The sequence below is a fragment of the Struthio camelus genome, chromosome Z (genome assembly GCF_040807025.1).
Source record: "Struthio camelus isolate bStrCam1 chromosome Z, bStrCam1.hap1, whole genome shotgun sequence".
Taxonomy (NCBI): Eukaryota; Metazoa; Chordata; class Aves; order Struthioniformes; family Struthionidae; genus Struthio; species Struthio camelus.
In genome coordinates, this window is record NC_090982.1 from 30,332,438 (window position 1) to 30,351,706 (window position 19,269).

At 37.3% G+C, this 19,269-nt stretch overlaps 1 protein-coding gene across 4 annotated transcripts in view; it reads right to left on the reverse strand.

Moving 5' to 3' along the window:
- Positions 1–19,269, reverse strand: part of LOC104152774 (TLE family member 1, transcriptional corepressor) — a 73,934-nt gene that overhangs the window by 15,543 nt on the left and 39,122 nt on the right. For 2 of the 4 annotated variants that reach the window (XM_068927061.1, XM_068927058.1), the window contains exons 7-13: positions 16,904–17,108; positions 16,140–16,156; positions 7,542–7,658; positions 4,354–4,407; positions 2,650–2,802; positions 1,680–1,824; positions 792–982 (exon numbers count right to left, since the gene is read on the reverse strand). In XM_068927061.1, coding sequence (XP_068783162.1) covers positions 792–982; positions 1,680–1,824; positions 2,650–2,802; positions 4,354–4,407; positions 7,542–7,658; positions 16,140–16,156; positions 16,904–17,108 — 882 coding nt within the window. The remainder of the gene's footprint in view (positions 1–791; positions 983–1,679; positions 1,825–2,649; positions 2,803–4,353; positions 4,408–7,541; positions 7,659–16,139; positions 16,157–16,903; positions 17,109–19,269) is intronic. The other 2 variants (XM_068927060.1, XM_068927057.1) reach the window with 1 other exon arrangement.

Below are 19,269 nucleotides of genomic sequence, written 5' to 3' on the forward strand. Positions count from 1 at the left end.
GAGTTACATTTCTTATTGCTTTAAGAAAAGCATATGCTATCTAGAACTTCTACTTTTTCGAATAAAAGCCCTGTTTTCCAGTTAGAAAAAGCAGTCTTACCCTACAATAACAAAGATGACGACACAATCTTACAAATTCACAAATAGATAAGTCTGTGCATGCATAAAGCTGCCATCAAGCTCGCTTGCAGAATCAGGCTATTCTGCTCAGGTTATTCTGCTCAATAGCAGCAATAACTACCATGCTCCATTTACTTATTACACCCTCAATAATAACAAGGGCTACTCTTAACATACCTTATCATAGAGCTTCAAGACACGTACTAATCAACTTCTCACACTGATTTCAGTTAAAAAAAATAAATAAATAAAGGCAAAAGTAGATAAAAAGACTTCTATGTGCTTCAGGATTAATTGGGGACATCTCTACAGCACACAAATCTGATTCAGTAAGAGGAAAACAGATGTTCAGAGCACTAAAGAAGTGCTTTGTAGCTATGAAGACTACCTTTTCATTTAAAGCATAAATAAATAGTTAGCCATTTATTAATGATCCAAGGCACTGATGAAGGTTAACAAAAAGGGAGACATACATAAATACACTGAGATTCTTTGTTTTCAAGATATAAATTTGTTTCTCCAGGCATGCAGCAAAGTGAAACACACAGTGAGGCAGTCAAGCTTCTGGTGTTGTTATAACTTGGGAATTTGACAATGTTAAATGAAGCATGTAGCTCTTCTCAGTGAACCACAACCCACAAGATTAAGACTGCAAGCAACGTATGGCCTACCATAGGAGATCTTCCATAAGCAACCACAGCAGCTGCAGCTGCAGCAGCACTCATCTGGGGGGACATATTGTGCAGACTGGCATAGGCTGCCCCCGGACTGGTCAGCTCTCCATTCATGCCAGCATGAGGTACCATTCCAAACGGAGCAGGGTATGGTCCAGGCACTGCCAAAGGTGTCCGCAAACCTGCAGCTGCAGAGGAATGAAATCAAACAATTTTATTTTTGTTTTGCTGCACAAAGAGGAAAATAGTCCTTTTTTCTACAGTACCTAACCTTCCCCCTTCTACGTACACTGCCAAGAAACATTGCCATATTTCATCACCATCAACTCTTTCTATTCAGTGTAAATAAGACCTACTGAAGTCTGAACTTACTGATTACTTCTAACAATCTCTACCAGCATTCCCTATTTCCACCTCTGTAATATTTCCTTCTTTTCATTAATTGTTCCTTTGCCAAATTAAGCAGTAAAGCTGACAGACATGCTTTACACAGCTCATGTCTGAAGCAACTGCACCGTACCAGCCTGAACAGCAAAAGTAAACTTCATCTTGCATTTGTCAAGATTTACGCTGTAGTAAATATTAGTAGTCCCAGACAAAGACTGGAGAAGAGACCGCATTCAGAATAAGCACCAGAAACTTCTGAGAGGTCTTTCTATATTACATACAATCTCTGGATTATTTGCAAAAAAGATAGAGAAAAAAGTAAACAAAAGAAGAACATAAGACAAAGATATTTGAATTCTTGACCATCTAAACATCTGCTTCTCATCAAGCTTTCTCTTAATATCAAGAATAAAGCAATACACTTAACATTAACACAGAATTACATATGTAAAAAAGATTAATGCTGTAGCCATAAAAACACAAGAGGTAACGCGTTACCAGCTTGGTTAACCAAAGGGTCCATTGTCGGAGGCTTGCCAAGGCCTGGACGAAGTCCTGGAGTTGCGCTAGTGCCCGGGGTTGGCACATCACTTCGAGGAGTTGGTGTGCTGGATTTCAGAACAGGCGTGCTGGCTTTTTCATGCTAGTATCATTAAACAAATTAAATGAGTATTATTTTTAATCCAGGCCATATTACACAATTTATCACAATAGCAGCTGGGATGCTGGGCACCTACTACTTACTCCCTCAGCCAATTTTCATAAATCCATGCAATGTTGACAGGATCAACTTGCAAGAGAGAAACGCTGACCTTTTCTATTATTGCCAGAATTAAAATAAGCACAGAGATGTAGAAAGTTTTTTTTCCTTCTTCCATTGGCACGAAAAACACACTCATGAGCTAATTTTTCTTCAGGACAATACTGTACGCAACATCAATTTATTTCAGTTTGAAATCACTATTGTCCCAAACATTACTGGGCACAACAGATTAACTACAAAAGCAAAGTACCACCATAGCTGATGATATAAAAAAAATTGTGATACTTTTAAGGGTTACAGAGAATCTGATCAAATTAATGATACTGCAGAAATAAAATTTCCAAATAGTAACAGTTTATTTAGAAGAATGTAAGAGTAGCCTGGAGAACTATTTAGTGGCTGCGTGCAGATCTATTGAGGAATTAACGCCTAAGTTATTGCTCCAAAACAAAGCAATGCTTAGGCAAATCTCGTGTATTACATAATGAATTTGCGACTTTTTTGGCATAAATGTAAGAAATATAAGAAACTGGCCTGAAGCTGAGGAGGAAGGCTGAACAAACTTGTAAAGATTGGGAAGAACAGTAATCTATTTCAGCTTCAGATATTTAAAATCATATGCTTTCTTCCAAAAATTGTTGCTGAAGTAGACTTTACATGCAAAAAGAACATTTCTGTGGACTACAGACTGCTTGTAACACCCACCAAACTAATTTCTTTGGATTTCAAGGAAGTGGAACTTCCTGAAGAGGCTGTAGATGCTGGACTGCTAGAGGCATCCTTCTTCAGCAGGCGGTTTTTATCTATACCATTTTCACGTGGTGAATGAGCAGGACTTGCTCGTGGGGAGGATGGGTCCTAAACAACGCGAAAGGAAGAACAGCATAAAACCGTGTTTCAGGATGTCACACAAACAGCACTAAGGAGTCGAGGAGAAGGAGGGAGAGGATCTTAGAAGAATTCAAGCAGTAAGTTCAAACGAAGGGACTACGCAAGCAGTAAGTTCAAATGAAGTCTATGCAAAAAGGCTTAAAACCCTTCATTAGTTTAGTGTAGACATAAATCAGTTCATTTAGTAAGCCAGCTGGATTTATTTTAGATTACGTGTAACTGCAAACTCTTTCTAAGCATAGCGCTTGCTGTTGAAGTAAACATAAGTACAATCTAAAGAAAGTGTGCGTGACAAGCAATAAGAGCAAGATAGACCAAGAGTAATAATAATAAGTTTACCCTGTTTCCATGTCCTCCACCTACTGCTAGTGAACAACAATCATTTCAGTAATAATCTCGCCCAGGCAATACACGCTTTCCTCATCTCTACCTCCAGAGGAAGTGAGAGACACATGCTTTATATGCCATTATATTTATCAGCTATTTCTTTCCGTACCAACTGTAGTTGCATCACTACTTGCATCTTCAGGAAAAACTGAAATCACCTCTCAGGTGACTATCAACTTCTCTTCTAGAGGCACTCTCTGCTTTTACTTTATCCTGAAATAGCCTACCCAGCAAGCTACAAAGCCATCAAAGCTCTGCAGGTTCTCTACGCTCTTTCTACTCATAATAGCAGCAGGGAGAGAGCAAGCCCTCACAAGAGGGCAGTAAGTCTACTGACTGATTATTGAGCAGTATCATTATAACCAGGATTTCTAAGATCGTCACTAAAATCTCTAGTTGGATACCCATTTTTCTACTTGGCTGACATCATTTGGGCAGTTGGAGCTGCTAGACACTTCCTCTCTGTCAGCTTCTGTACCCGTGCTTTTTAAAGAGCATAAGACTCTGTTCAGGCATACTCAGGCTTCCTGAATTTTTTGGTTGTATGACATAAAAGATGAAGGGGAAGGCCAGTTCCTTCACCTTGATGCCACTGCCGAACTTCTATTCTGGAGAGAGGAAAAAAAAAGAAACGCACACTGCTGTTTGAAGTGGCTATGATTTGGGAAAACTTTTCAAACAGAATTTAGGATAGTTTAGGCATTTGTGGCAAAAGCGGTCTTTAAAGGAGGAAGTTAAAATATTTGCAATTTTAAAGCCGCCAAAAGTATCATTAATACTACTGCTAATAACTACAAGGTCAAATATTGTCTTTCCTTTTCATTTGACAACAGTAGTTTAAAAACCAGCCCTCCACCTGCATCTCACCACAACTCTCCCCACTACAGAACAGCTGTGAAATGTTAGAACATGACTGCTGAGAGAACAGACATGGATAAAGCAGCAGCAGGAAAAACAGAGGGGCCAACCAGATAAAGCAAGGAAGAGGATGTAGTAACTGTGGTATTAACAAGAAAGGAGAAAGTGTGAATATTTTGATATATCCACATAGAGCGTTTTGTTCATCTAACTAAATGTACTTTTCCTTTAATGTTTGGGTAAACGTTAAGACTACAAAAATGAAAAAGTTACCTCATTGGATACATCTACAACCAAGTTATCGTCACTCTTGTCCCCATCACTGTCCTATTAAAAATAAACAAATACATTGTTCATTTCAATTCATACATTAAGAGCCTAGAGAGAAAGACTAGGCATCTACTCAGACATTTTGTTGTTTTTTTAAACAAAAAGCAAAGATCCTTTCTTTACTTATTAGCGACAGGGCAAACAAGATGAAAACAGGAACGCAACACCTTTCTAGTGCTTTTACAATAAAACCTAAATGAGGTAGGACTAGTTTAGTGCCAGTCTCCCCATCAGTCAGAGATGGTCTGAAAAAATCTCCTTATTACCTTCATAGTAGTGATAACACTGTTTATTAAAAAAGAAATTAACTCCATTCTTCTGCTATTTAATCTTATGAGAATTATTGCTTAATGTGTGTACCTGAAAAAATGTGTGTCTCAAAACACCACTAAATTGACATTTGGTTTATGAATCAACTCACCCAAAGTCATAGGACAATTCTTCTCCTTCCCCAGGAAGGAAAGCTTTGAAAATAGAAAGGTCTGGGGAAGCAAGAAGTCCAGAAATGCCAAGAAACTTCAACACTTCTGCCTAGCAAAACCAAATACTTTCACATTCTCAAACTGAAAAGTTTTATTGTGGCTTGTCATGCTGAATTTTGACTCAATATCACTTTAACCTCTGCTCACTTGGGCTGTCCTAGTTCCTCACGGAAGCTGTTACTCAAGTGCCTTCTGCTCCCTATCTCCAAAATGGGCTGGGATTCCTCATTGGACATGCATGATAAACCATGGTCCAGTGATTTCCAGCATGCACCATGGTGGCTCAACCAGCGGGGAGACTTGACAGAAAAATCAGGAGAATGACAAAACAAAATTCCCCACGGGAAGGTTAGACTTTTCAAAGAACTGTATTTGTAGTTTAAAAGTTTCTAGGAAAACAAGTCAGACATGCAAAAGACTGCCCAGATTGTCCCCATGTCTTGGATTAATCAACAATGCTTTCAAAGTATCACGCTTAACTCTGGCAGCCAGAAAAGAAAACATTAGTTCCTTCCTTTAACTCTAGGACATAAGCGTTAAAAGAGCAGGTGGTTTCACCCATTCCTTTTTGCTTTATCAGCTAAATAGTGCTTTTAAGAAATACTGTAAGCATAGGAGGGCCCGAAGAGTGCCACTGGAGACAGAATGGTGGCTCTGTTTGTCACTCAGGAAGCTGCCCATCCAAAAGGTGCAACAGGAGAAGGAATAAGAAAGCTTCAGCCCCAGGTATTGCCACCGCTTGAAGAGTACGAAGCACACAGAAGGCAAGAATAGGTTAGAACATATCTGAGCATGTGGGAGACCTGCCTCATCCCAATAGGGGGTGGGACACATGTTCACCAGAAATACTGCCCTTGAAGAAGGTAAAAATAGTTACCAAGCAATGATTAAATGCACTCAGCTGATCTTCTCATGCTGCAAAGTAGAAATTACTGGGGTTGTTAAAGGCACCTCCTATAGTTATGTATATGAGAAGATTCTCCTATAGCTAAACAAACTTACAGGTTGAAACTACCTGAGTCGCATCAAAATTTGAATCAGAAGTCAAAAAGGAAAATCGTGAATTTACTCTCTTATTTGTCAATCAAGAATTCCTACCGCTCATTTATTCCCCTTTTAAGAAAAGTGGCTCCTCCTTGTCCCTACAAGGGCCACGTCTAAGAAAATTGGCAATCAGCAACTCCATATGTTTGCAGCTTGAAGTTAAGGAACCTTTAAAAAAAGAAACTTGCTCCAGATCAGAATAAATCTGAAACTTTCATATAGTTTTGTTTTGCTCAATTCTTTATTTTGTTGGTGTCTTTACCCATGAAATGCATCTCAGGAAAACAACTCACAAACTGCACATGTAAAACACGGTTTAAGAAAAAACTAAAAACTTGTTTCTACAATGCATGATCCCTTCCATTCCTTTCCAGGAGAGGTGGGAAAAAAAGCAAGCAAGATTTAATGTAGCTTGAGTATGCTTAAACTTTAACTATTTAAAATGAAAAATAACCCTAGAATTTCAAGGCCTTAAAGCTGAGGGAGTAGCATGGGGAAGTTTGCTAGACCCTTCCGTAATCAAAAGTGAGGTTATTAAAAAAGTGGAGGAAATAAGACTCAAAGGTGCAACAGTAATACAGCACCACAATGTGCGGAAAGGGGAAAGTAACCTAATCTGCTGTCAATGGCTCCACTGCTCAAGCGTTACTGACAGCAGGCCTTCCTGCCCAGGGATATCCTGGGTCCAAGTGGAAGAGAAATTTACTGCCAGATATTGATTAAATATAGTAACACCTCGTTTTCCCTTGGGTTTCAGTAACTAGCAAGTAATTAGTGATTAAAGTCATTTAAAGCAGCCATTTCAAACCACATTAATACTATGTCAAAGAATAACTGCATTTGTTAGATTTCTAAGTTCTACTTCTCAGTACCCTTTCAATTCAGCCCTATTCTAAGGCCTGTTCAAGTATCATCCTGTTATTTGAGCATTATTCTGAGCATTCAGACTTGAAGTTGAAGGCTGTCTGTGAGGTTCATGTGGTCCACTGTTCTACTGAAGTGCCTCTTTGAAACTGAGAGATAAGTAACACTAGTAAACGTGCAGAACAAACTGTACTTTTTATGCTTTAGTTTGCTTTCTACTGAAACTACCGTATCAACAAAAAGCAAAACTTCAGGAAGCTGGTACAGCCCTCAAAACACATGCAATTTGCCGTGGTCATTATTACTCAACATGGTAATAGTACTGGAAGTCTACTAACTCCACCTCCCCCTGCACAATCAATAAAAAACTCCCATCTCCAACAAACTTGCAGTACAGTAGCAGGTTTTACAGCAGCCCAGAAAGGATCTTTTCCTGAAACTTAGAAATGGATCCTAGAACACTTGTGAATCAAAAACAGTTACTCCTGTTACTCCTCAGGAGTACTCCTCAGCCAGTTACCCCCGGCTTCTTCTTGCCTGTTGATGAGTATAACTTGGCAAGAGTCAGAACTATTGAGTCATTGCTCTTTCCACAATATAAATAATGGTTTCTCTGGCATGTATATTCATGTATCAGCCATATGAAACCTATTGCCTTGTTCTTCACAGCTCTTTCACTCCTCATACACATAACAGTATCCACAAACAAATTAAACATTTCTTTGACGTGGATTTGCTTACATAGTGGCTGGAATCCTTATCATCCATTTTTCTCTTTTTGATGTCATTTGTATATTCAGGCCCATTCCTGCGTTTATCTGTGCTTCGCAGGCTGTCCGGGACCAATAGAGAATTACTCTGTAAAGACAAAAAACAAGGTCAATCAAAACAATTCCTTTCAAGATTCCTTCGTATATGCCTAAAAACTTAAACTGGATGTGATAGATGCTTTAGAAATGTGATACCTACATAGCATTTCATTCCATTTAATTCAGCTCAAATTCCTCTAGGCAAACATGTACAGCCTCATGGATTCTAAAGAGGAAGCTTGGCTTTTCATTTCTCAACTTACCCAAAGTTTATTTCACTTGTCAGTCACCATCTATTTAACTACTTAATTCGACTGCATCTATTGTTTAGAAGGAGACTTTCTGTTTATTCATGAGCAGGGAAGAATTTTTTTTTTTTTTTTCAGACCCTGTATAATCAAAGACATTTAATAAATACAATCTGATTGCTTACTTGCAGAACATCATAAACAAACAAGGCTTTAGTATGTCTGTATCTGCAGGAATGGAGAAACATGGCAATATGCCCTTTAACTCTTAAATAACAAGTACACACTGAATAAGGTTATCCAGTACTCATTTATTAGCTGTGGTACACTCAACTGGATGCCTTCCACAAATTCACTGCAAATAAAGATCAAGCATCTTTACTACCAACAAAACATTCACCACTAGTGTGAAATTAAGGCTAAAACCTTGTTTAATCAGACCTGGTCTGAAAAACTGAGGCCAAGAGAGCAACGATTAATCTTTTCTTCAAACTACATGGGCTACTTTCATTCAGATATGCTAAGTACAAACTGTTGACCCAAAGAGAAAGGCATTTTAGATATTTTTCAGTCACATGACAATTTGACATGACTGCATTCCCATCTCCCTTCCAGCCAAAGTATTAAAACATGTTACAATGAGCTCTTTTAAGTGCAGGATTACCATATGCAAGAGAGCAATTTGTTCAGTGATGTGTTAATGCTGTGAACAAAATGCTGAATGAGTTGAGGAAGAAAAAAAAAAACCGTTTACAAAGACCTGGTAAGGCTAGTTTCTAAAAGCCAAGTACATGCTTACATAAATAAGAACGTGCTCATATAAATACCAAATGCATATTTACATGTGCACATGTATATTTCACAGGAGGAAAGTCTAATACCAACATATATGCTATAGTATACACATAAGCCACAAAGCAAATATTCATGCCTACGTAGGAGCCAGAGAGATACTTACTCTTAACATACAATGAAGAAATACTAATAGCCAGTGAACTACGCACTGAATGGCTCCCCCTTTAAAACCTGGGGACTGTACGATAGTTTTGAAGCACTCAAACACTAGTGTTCAGTCCCAAGGAGAAGAGAAACAAAACAGGGTACATAAGGTAATCTGAATCCTCTTTTTCCTACCTCAAGAAGCTGCACTTTAAAGCCAACTCTAAGCTCTTTTATTCATGACTATCCAAGCTAAACAAATGCCAAGCGGCTTACATAAAGCATATAGGAGGGTCTAATGAAATTCAGTATAAAGAAGCTCAAAATAATGTCTTTACCACAATGTTTTGTAGCTAAAAGGTGAGCTTGTTGGATCACTGAACTAACTGCCTCAATAAATACAGTCTGAATGTAACCCTTCATCTCCTCCCAAATGCACAAGCTCAGTGATTCAGTGTTTTGGAAATACTCAAACCTATTTCTAAGGACAGATCTTGATACTTATTTTTATATTGAATCCATAATGTCTATAGCAGGAGAATATGTTAAAAAAGTATGCTGACAATTTAAACTTGACCACAGACATGAATACTGCAAATGCTTTTTTTTTTTTTTTTTAAATAAAAGTCGTTAAAATTTCCCTTTACAAAAATCATACAAAGACTATTTCTCTGCTGAAATAAGAATAAAATAAAGTCAATGTAGTAAAGTGAATAAATATGTTTCTCTTTAACTTGCTGAAATTAAGTGACAAGGGGCAAGGGCGACAGCAGCTGGGAAGAATTTAGCAACCCTGCTATTTGAAGTCATTACACAAAGGTGTAGGGAGCAGCTTGCAAACTTTGGCATAAAGTACATGTAATTAGCAAGAACCGAGTTTTTTGGTGTTTTTTTTTTTTTTTTTTTAATGTTATGTTCCTTTCATGCAAAGGCCCAGATAAGAGTAAACGTGCCTACCTAGGTAACGCCAACCACATTCTGTATAATTTGATGGCTAGAATTGTAATACTGAGAAGGATAGCTAAACATTCAAAACTCAGACCCGATTTACATAAAACAACTAGCAGGTGAACACTAACACACAATCAGTTCCTGCAGTACTAATTTATTACCTCTAAAATACCTATGTCATATACCTAAATGTCATTACCTACAGTTAAAAAGCAAGAATATGAAATAGTCTTTGGGATGAATGCCTTTCTTCTGAGGACTGAATGACCAGCAATACCCAAGACTTAAGAGCATCTGCAACACGTTCTATAATTTCTATAGATCATAGGATCTTCCAAATGCCAAATAAAGATTCTTTGGTCTGATTTTTCCTCAAAAGCCTGAGGGCTGACCTATCATATAAATATTATGAAAACTCCTGACAAGCCTATTCTGCAACATCTCCTCCACGAACACTGGAATTTACACTGGAATTACATTTACACTGGAATAACACAGCTTTTCTTTAACTTATCAAATCTGCTTAAGGTACACTTCTTTGGAATCACAGTATCCATACTAAGAGCTATTATGGAACAATTTACTTCACAATAGCTATGCTGATAGTTGAAAATAACCATTGTTACTTGGGCAAAATGCACCATTAAACTCAATAATTAAACAAACAAAACCAGTATCTATTTGAGGACTAAAAGGAAGTTTTTAAAACTGTGACCAAAAGGAGATAAAGTAAAATTTTTGATTAAAAATAACTTGCTTCTGTGAACTACTATTGTAATTGAAATAATGAATTGTTTAAGATTTCATTCAATGATATGAAGTTGTGAGTATATTAACTGTGAGTAGTTCTAGTACAACCAGTACTTTCAGTTGGGACTGACACCTTTGATATCAGCAAATTAGTCTGAAAGTTGCAAAAAATTGTACATATAAAAATATAGTTAACTTCCTCAAGAGAAACTGCATGACACCAGTTTTTGTTTTGTCTTACTTTCAACAGATTAGACTCATAACTGAGGACAATCCTTGCTTTTACACTAAGAACCTGATTTATTAGGGATTACCAATACATCTGCAGACCACACATCTCAGATCAGAATAATTAAAATTCATTTTAAGTAAGTGTTTTATTTTTCCTCCAATGATTCAAACTTATTTATTCACATGAATCCCCATCTTCACATAAGTCTTGAAAGAAGAAAAAAGCTTAATGTAGCATTACTTCCCGTCAGTGTTACCAGACTGCATAAAGGCTATATAACATGCAACTCCAGATCTCAAAGTGACTTTGCTGACAATAGAATTCAAACACTGAAACCACCAGCAGCAAATATAAAAGGAAAACTTAGTCATGAATGTACAGAGAGAAGACAGGTTCCCTAAAAGAAATATAACGCACATTATTCAAATACACTTCTTTCGCTGCCACGCTGATTCCCCTGAGGGACTATTTCCAAACCACAAGTATGCATGCCAGAAGTAGAGGCTGGAAGCCCACAATACCTCATTTAGCCCCAGTTATAATGCAGTACAGCACATATAGTACTCACAATTACTAGCACATACAGTACTGACAATTAACTTTATGCTGATCACTACAGCAATTAAATAACAAAATTTACATCACATCTACTGTCGTGGTTCAACTATACCTGATTCCAATTAAGACGTTTCTAGTGCTGCGTTCCCCCCTATCCCTCCCTCCCTCTCTACCCCCAAACATACACACTTAAACCTGCTCTGTGCTCAGCCATTCACTGATGCAGGGTACATCTAAATCAAGTGCAACCACTGGCCATTACAGCCAGTTATGACAGCTGACTCAACTTGCACTTGACTGTATTGTCAAGTAGGGCTGTTCCGGTCATGTGATTACCATATTGGAGCTGAGCTGCTACATCAAGCACCAGTACTATCTACAGATATCCATACGCACCCAGGAACAAATACAATCCTTTGCTGAGTAGGCAAAACAGAATCAGGTCTATGACATACAACCAAATTAGCAGATACTAGCAGTCCAGCTGCTCACGGTCAGGACTCACAATCATATAAAGACAGTACAGGTTGTAGGAGGGGCTAGACATCCCCGCAGCAAAGCATAAAAAGATTGTACCCAATGGAAGAATTATTTGACTCCAGAATCAATAACCTTCCTCTGCTGAATACGCTTTGTGCAAAACAAACACCACATAAAACAGCAAACCAAGAATTCACCTATAAAGTGAATTGTTTTTGTTTTAAATGATTGGTGATGGAAAACTACCAATTGCTCCCTCTTTTTCTACCTCTACTGTAAGATATTTTTAGACTAGTATATTTATATTATGAACATGAAAAATCTAGAAGTTTAATTGGATTTGAATCACCTTCCTTCTTGATTCAATATTCCAAGGATATTAACATAGAATAAATAAGACTTCTTTTGAATTCAGTATTTTCCAGCTAATGTTTGTCAAAATAGGGGTCAGAAATTATTCATAAATACCTAAGCTGGACCACTTCAATCCTCTCACCCTTTATTATGCAGCTTTTGGCACCAGCCACCAACTCATGCTGCTTTGTATCAGTTACAAGCTAAACTATAAGACAGCATCCCACGCACTCTTCTGCATGCTTAACTCCTGCCGAAGCCAGTTCATTGCTTGCATTCAGAGACTACAAAATTTAACTTATTTTCAAGTTGTATAAAATAAAAATAAGCAAAAATCTATCCAGTAAAAAATAAAAGGCATGAGTGATTTAAGTAATTCAAGTTTCTTAGTTAGAAGCCATAACACAGAAAACCTACTTTCTCGACAAAGACCAAGAAGCATACATGTGTTACACTGAAAAAGTACTCTAAGCTTTCATGTAACTTGTTTTGTAGCTTCCCTCCACCCATTTAAAAGAGTTAAAATGTAAAACTTTCAAAAACAGCCTGCATACATTATCAACAAAAAAACTGATTCAGTTGTGCATGCCCCCTGCCCTCAAGACTGGAAGGGAAGAACGGGATGGAGACCTGAAGATACAGAATATTTTTCTGCTGTAAAGAAAAGAGTATCTGCTTTACAAAACAATGGCAACATTTACACAAAACAACCCAGGCAGAAACAGACTTCTTTCAAAGTTTATGAGCACTTCCTAAGTCTTAGAAAATAAGCTCAATATTTTTCAGGAAGACAAAGACAAACAGCAGCCTCAATGTGAATCTCAAGCACACAAAAAGGTTAGAATTCACTGTCTACAAATTATTATTGATACAATAGAGCACTTGACAACATTTGCATTTCTATGCTGTCCAGGCAGGATACTAGAACAGTGGAGGACAAGTGATAAATGAATACCTGAGATGAGTCTGACAGATGTTGCCATTATGCTCTCCAGAGAAAAATGTGGAGAAGGCTGACTCGCACTGATGTCTTCTAAAACTTCATTAAAGTTCACTTGAAAAACTTGCTCGCTTTGCTGGACTTAATTACCTATAGCCAAACTGTGTCACAATAGTAGGAATGGCTGCATTCCCACAATAACGTGGCTCAATTTTGGATAGTTGGAGTTACATCAGCCAAAAACCACCTGCCATTCTCCACGCAGTCCTACACTTTCATTTTGACCAAACAACTTCAGCATTTCATGTGTGAAACATTCTACTACTGAGTGAAATGCCATACAAGTATTTCATAAATATGCATTTATGAAGAACTTCATGTTTCAGTAAGTAAAAAGATAGGTTAAAAAATAAAGGAAACAGTATAAAAAAATTAGCCTTTGCCATTTTACATACTTTTCCTGCATTTAAATGTACACTGATCACACAATCAAGAACAATAATGAAATTTCTTACATAACTTTATATTCTATTTTATATTCAGTTATGAATACATGAGTTTCACTGCATTATGGAAATATTTCAAAATATATGATAAGGACTCTTGACTGCATATTTACCTAAAGTGACTTTAAAGAGACCAAAACCAGATCTCATTTTAAAAGAGGCCAAAACATACTTTAACTCAATGTTACGTTAAAAACAATTTAAAGTCAAACCTCTAAACACTAAATAGCAGTCTTTCAAGCTTGCAGATTTAAGCTATCAGCTCCTACTGAGGATAGCAGAACGTTGCACCAAACATCTTTGATGGAAATCATATTGTTCTGCACAGTAATATTAGACATCACAGTCACTTTAGATAACTAGCAGCATGGGCTTTGGTGTCTTAGATGATCAAAGCACATCTCTGTCAGGATTTCTGGCAGCACCATTATACTTAACATGCAGCTCCCAAAACCAAATTCATCTTATCTTGATGACTCAGATATTATACAGTAATTCGCAAAATGAGAACCTACCGCTCGGTTAGAACAATACATAATAATTAAACAGTCCTGCTGGTACACTTTGTATACTTGTGATTGATTCGGTATTATCCTTAAGATATACTTTAAATTAAAAAGGAAGCTATTAAAGATAGAGAAATAGAAAAGTCCAAAGATCAAATCATTTCCAACCGACCATTCTGGCCACTAATTTGAAATTCACTTCATTGTCAATTTTTATGCATGCTTCTTTCACGAAAGATACCACTATCATTAAAACCAAGATTCTATTTAACTAAGTATTTAAACAAATGAGTAGCCTCCTGCTTCAGTTCACCTGTATTCAGCAATTACAGTTCAATTTAACTATAAAATATTATTCTGCATTCAGACCAGAAAGGACTTATAACCACAGTAGTGTAGTAACCTGGACTCACTTCTAGGTCACATATCCCTACGGCCAAATTTCTACTATGAAATAAAGTCTCAGATTGTTCAAAGGATCCTCTGCAGAAATCCAACATAAAAAGCTGGTTATATCACACCTACTACAGATAATACCCAAGCAAGCATGAGTCACACATATAGGGACAAAAGCAACTGCAGTGACAATTTGATATACCTTTAATTAAATACAATTGAACATATACAGTAAGCTAAGTAAGTGATATTGCAAATGCCCACAACACACAGAAGGTGGGTTTAAATTTTGACAGTCTTCCCTTTATAGGCAAGAGCTATACTTAGCTGTTTTCTTTGATGGACATCTGAAATTCACACTCTGAATTTTACAACATCATCATTCTGAGCATGTGAATTTTTAACTCAAACACGCTTTATGCAATTGCTAATCAAGACAAACTGGGAGGGAAGTAGGGTGAGTGCACCATGCCTAATTCTTTTCAAAAAAGTTCTCTCATGAAATTTTTTCAGCAAACTATAGACAGTCCTAGTGGGGGAGGAGGGACAGGAAATAACCAACCAACCCACCCGGAAAACAAAGCCATCACACACATACAGTGCAAACCTCCTTCCTCAGCTCCTGAGGAAGCTGCCGAGATTCCTCTTGGCCAACACCAATCAAGGACAAATGTGCTTATAACTCTGAGGCTTCAGAGAAATACAGCTTTAAATTACTTCCACAGTTACACTGACATTAATAACACTGCCACATTAAGCAAGCTGAAATGAATGCTTCTTGCTTTGTAATTCAGAAAGAAAGATTGCCTCAAAAATGCAGTTTCCAATGAAGTAATTCTCGAGCCCAGTACCAAAACAACTAACATTTACAAGCAATAAAAACAAAAGTTTAGTACCATAAAGTTATCAATTAGTAAGTTATTTCCTCTCTTTTCTAATCAAGAAACAAATGAAAGATCAAATTTACCTATTGCATCAGCAAGCAGAATTTGTTTTGTTATTTAAAATGAAGTAAAAGTTGCACATGGCCATTCCCCGCAGGTTAATATGGTAATATCACTCAAAACATAACAGTACAAAAAACTATAATAAAGTAGTTCTTTAGCTGATTTTTGAATAAGACTGTTCTCAGATCAATTCTATTACAGATTCAATGTAGAGAAAAAGTATTTCTAGGGTAGTTACAACTAAAGCATAAATTAAGCAACAAAGACATTTGTATGACTTCTCTTTTGTTAGAGAAACTGCTGGAGCCAAAAATCTGTTCATAGTCCTAACATATGAATTTCAAATTTCTCACCTGTTCTGCAGCTTTAATTTCTGAATGTCCTAAAGGAAACGTCTTAACTCCAGCTATGAATGTTACAAACTTTGCATTGGGGTCACAAAGTTCTGTTCGACTTGCAGCATTTTTTTAAAGCAGCCAAGTCTAATTAAAGTTCAAGGGTCCCCAAAACCACTCTGCTCAAACAAATCTATTAGATTCATACAAGCTCTCCACCCAGAAAATTTGCTAGTATTCTACATAAACCAAGAGTTACCTTAATAGAAAATATATGTTTATTATCATGAAATTAGACTAAAAGGAAAATAAAAAAAGACAAACAGTGCAAGTTCTGCTTATCACATAATGTAGAAGTGGAAATGTTAGCGGGAGTATTGGTACTTACTGTGCCCGGCTCTCTGTCTGCTCCCGTAGTAACCAAGAAATGCACAGACATGCCCGTTCAGACACAGAGGCAAGAACAGAAATAAAAAAGGGGGGAAAAAAATTAGAACACAAGCCGCGAACAGTTTTAAAATGGCTTTTATTTATATAAGTCATTGCACATTCCTAATACAGTGATTTCCTGAAAATTACAGTATTTTGTAAACATGATTTACAGTTTAACCATACACAAAGCCTAGTTTTATGTCATGACAGAATAAGTTATTTTCTTTTCAAAAATTAGTCAAGTGCAATTTTGCCCAATATTTAATTGTGTACTAGAATTTAAGCTTATGAAACTAAGGTAACAGATGCAATTATCTAAACCTTTTGTTTGAACACATTCACTTCAAAAATTTAACTTTTCATTCCCCCTACCTTCCCACCCACCCATTTAACAGCATTACTTTCTTTGAAAAAATTACCCAGGTATGCAGTATAACAGTTTTCCACAACATGTTGCAGGCCACTGGTGTTACACTAAGCATTTACCAGGATGTCAAAACGCCCTGCAAACTGCAGAGCGGGAGACACCTGGTGATCCCCCATTTCAAATACTGAAAATTTCCAAGCTGAATTTTGCTTCAGTGGTATAAATGCAGACATTTTTAAGTTTGCCAACAGTTTGTTCTCATTCTATATAACTTGATTTCTTTATAGTTGCACACAATTTGCAGCAATGCGCAAATCTGACAATGTCCTAATCAGGCCTGCCATGCCTCTCACCTCTGTGGTGTTCTGCATCGTGATGCTTCTTGTCATCTTTTATTGCCAAGTGAGACTGCCCACCCAAAGCACTAGAAAGGGCAAGAAGGCCAGCACTGCTTCCAAGCGGAGGGATTCCAGGAGGCTGAAGTCCTGATGGATGTGGTGTTAGAGGCACTGGAGGTCCATGGCCGTGGGAGAGATGTTGAGCCTGCAACTGCTGCTGCTGTTCCCAGTGGCATCATCATCCCCAGAAGAACAGTGTGTAGCACATAGTTTGGGAAGGAAAAGGGAGAAGAAGTCTGATTAGTTATTGAGAATCAACTTCTTTTTTTAAACATTACTTTATTTGTTTTTAAACCTAGCTCCTTCCTTCTTTATCCCACGTTATATATCCTGCGCTATACTAGCTAAGGAAACGATGCCTGTGGAAGACTGCCCTCATGTCCCACAAACCAGATAAAGACTAGCCTGACACTCGTTCTGCAGCCTGAAAAAGTTTTTACTACAGTAAACTGTTTCGAGCAGCCATATCCTGTCACAACTTTACCAGTGACAAACAGCATCAGCAGAATTCCTAAGAGGGGAAAAAACATGCTTGATAAGACTGATCATTACTAGCAAGACTGAAATGTTCGCGCTACACTCCATTTGGAAACAGCAGGTTTGCTTCTATTTTGAATATTAAAGAACATCTAAAAGACACTGCTCCATTTAATATTTAATTGGTGTAGTTAAACACAGATTTTATTCTAGCTAAGCTTTTGGGAAAAAAAAAAACCAAAAACTATTCACGAACCCAATTTAGGAACCAAATCTGGGCTTAGAATACAGATATTCCAGATAGAGTCAGCGAGCTCATGGAACTCCCCACAAGGAATACGGCATTAATGAACTAAAACATCTCCTGTTTCAAAGGCAGCTCACAAGATCAATTCCATTATGAGTGGACATAAAACATTAACCAAACTGACAAACTAACTTTCAAGTAATTTTGGAAGAAGGTTCCTTAAAATGGAATGACTTTCCCAAAGTATAAATATTAGGTATTAGATTCTAATTAATGCTGTTATGGTTTTATTAACATTTTCCTTTTATGAATATTTTCCAGGTTCAGCTCTCCACCTAATTTGTCCTATGTGCTCAGCATAGATGTCTTAGACTCTTCAGAAGATTATGCTCTAAAATGATCTTTGGCTTGGACATAGGTGTCCTTTAAGAGGCTACACGAAAACAGATTTTCTGCCTCTTGCCACTGTTTTGTGCCTGGTCCACTGGGCACGCGAATGCAAGACAGAACATGCCTTTCCCCTTGGCCACGCTCTACCACCCATCTGCTGAACGTACGCATCATGAGAAAAGACCAAAGCGAAGACTGAGACAAGCAAATAGCTGAATAGGATGATCTCAGCTAGACACCAGAGGAAAAGGAAGCTCAGACTCTGAGCAAAGCCCTCTGAGGAAGTGTCCAAGGCAGAGATCAACTTTAAAAAGCTTCCTTTCAATAGTTAAGAAAGCAAAACTGTATCTGATCTGAAGTTGACATATCTAGAGCCACTGTACAAGAAAGGATTAACTATAGCAGCCATGTCCAGGTAGATACACATATCTACTTCATAAACAGCTATTTTCAAAGGTACTCTTCCACATTTCCTCCATTAAGTGATAATGTGGTACTAGGCTTCTGTTCTCAAAATTGCCAGGTGAGAGGGAAGAAACTTGGAAGGAATACAACAAAACAAGGCAAGTCTGACCCACTGAAGGCCAGTGCACTGTAAGAGCAGGCAAAGTTAATCCTGGACTACTGAGAGTTACCAAAATCATACCAATACCTAGACTGAATCTCATGATATTTCACAAATTATTCTAAAATACTGAAACTGATCCAAAATATTTCATCATCTTCTATAGAAATAAAAAGTCTTTAAAGTAATAGCAGTATAATATCTACTAGCATACTGATGACAATTTATTATTTAGCTAACTACTGTACTCCTATACTTTCATTTCTTATACCCCACCACAAAATAGGCTTTGAGCTGTTTACGAAATCCTCTAGGTACAAGTGACTGACACTGAAGAATTCTGGACTGCATCTGCTAAGCGTTCGCTTTTCAACTGCCCCCTACTGTAAAGCAGTCATCTTTTATTTTTCATATAAGAGGGCAAATCTTAATTTGCCATACACTCCCCAGACAACTTTACACAGTGATGAGTTTACCTAAGCTTTGGCTTCTCACATCAAGTTTTAGCAGTTCCTTCTCATGTGCAGCATAAAAAGCATCACTAGTCTTCAAAACAGGAAATAACGTGTTCTCATCACTATTCTTGCTAACTCTTAATAGAAGCTTAAATATCTTTCAAAAGCAATGTAAGAAAGTAGTATT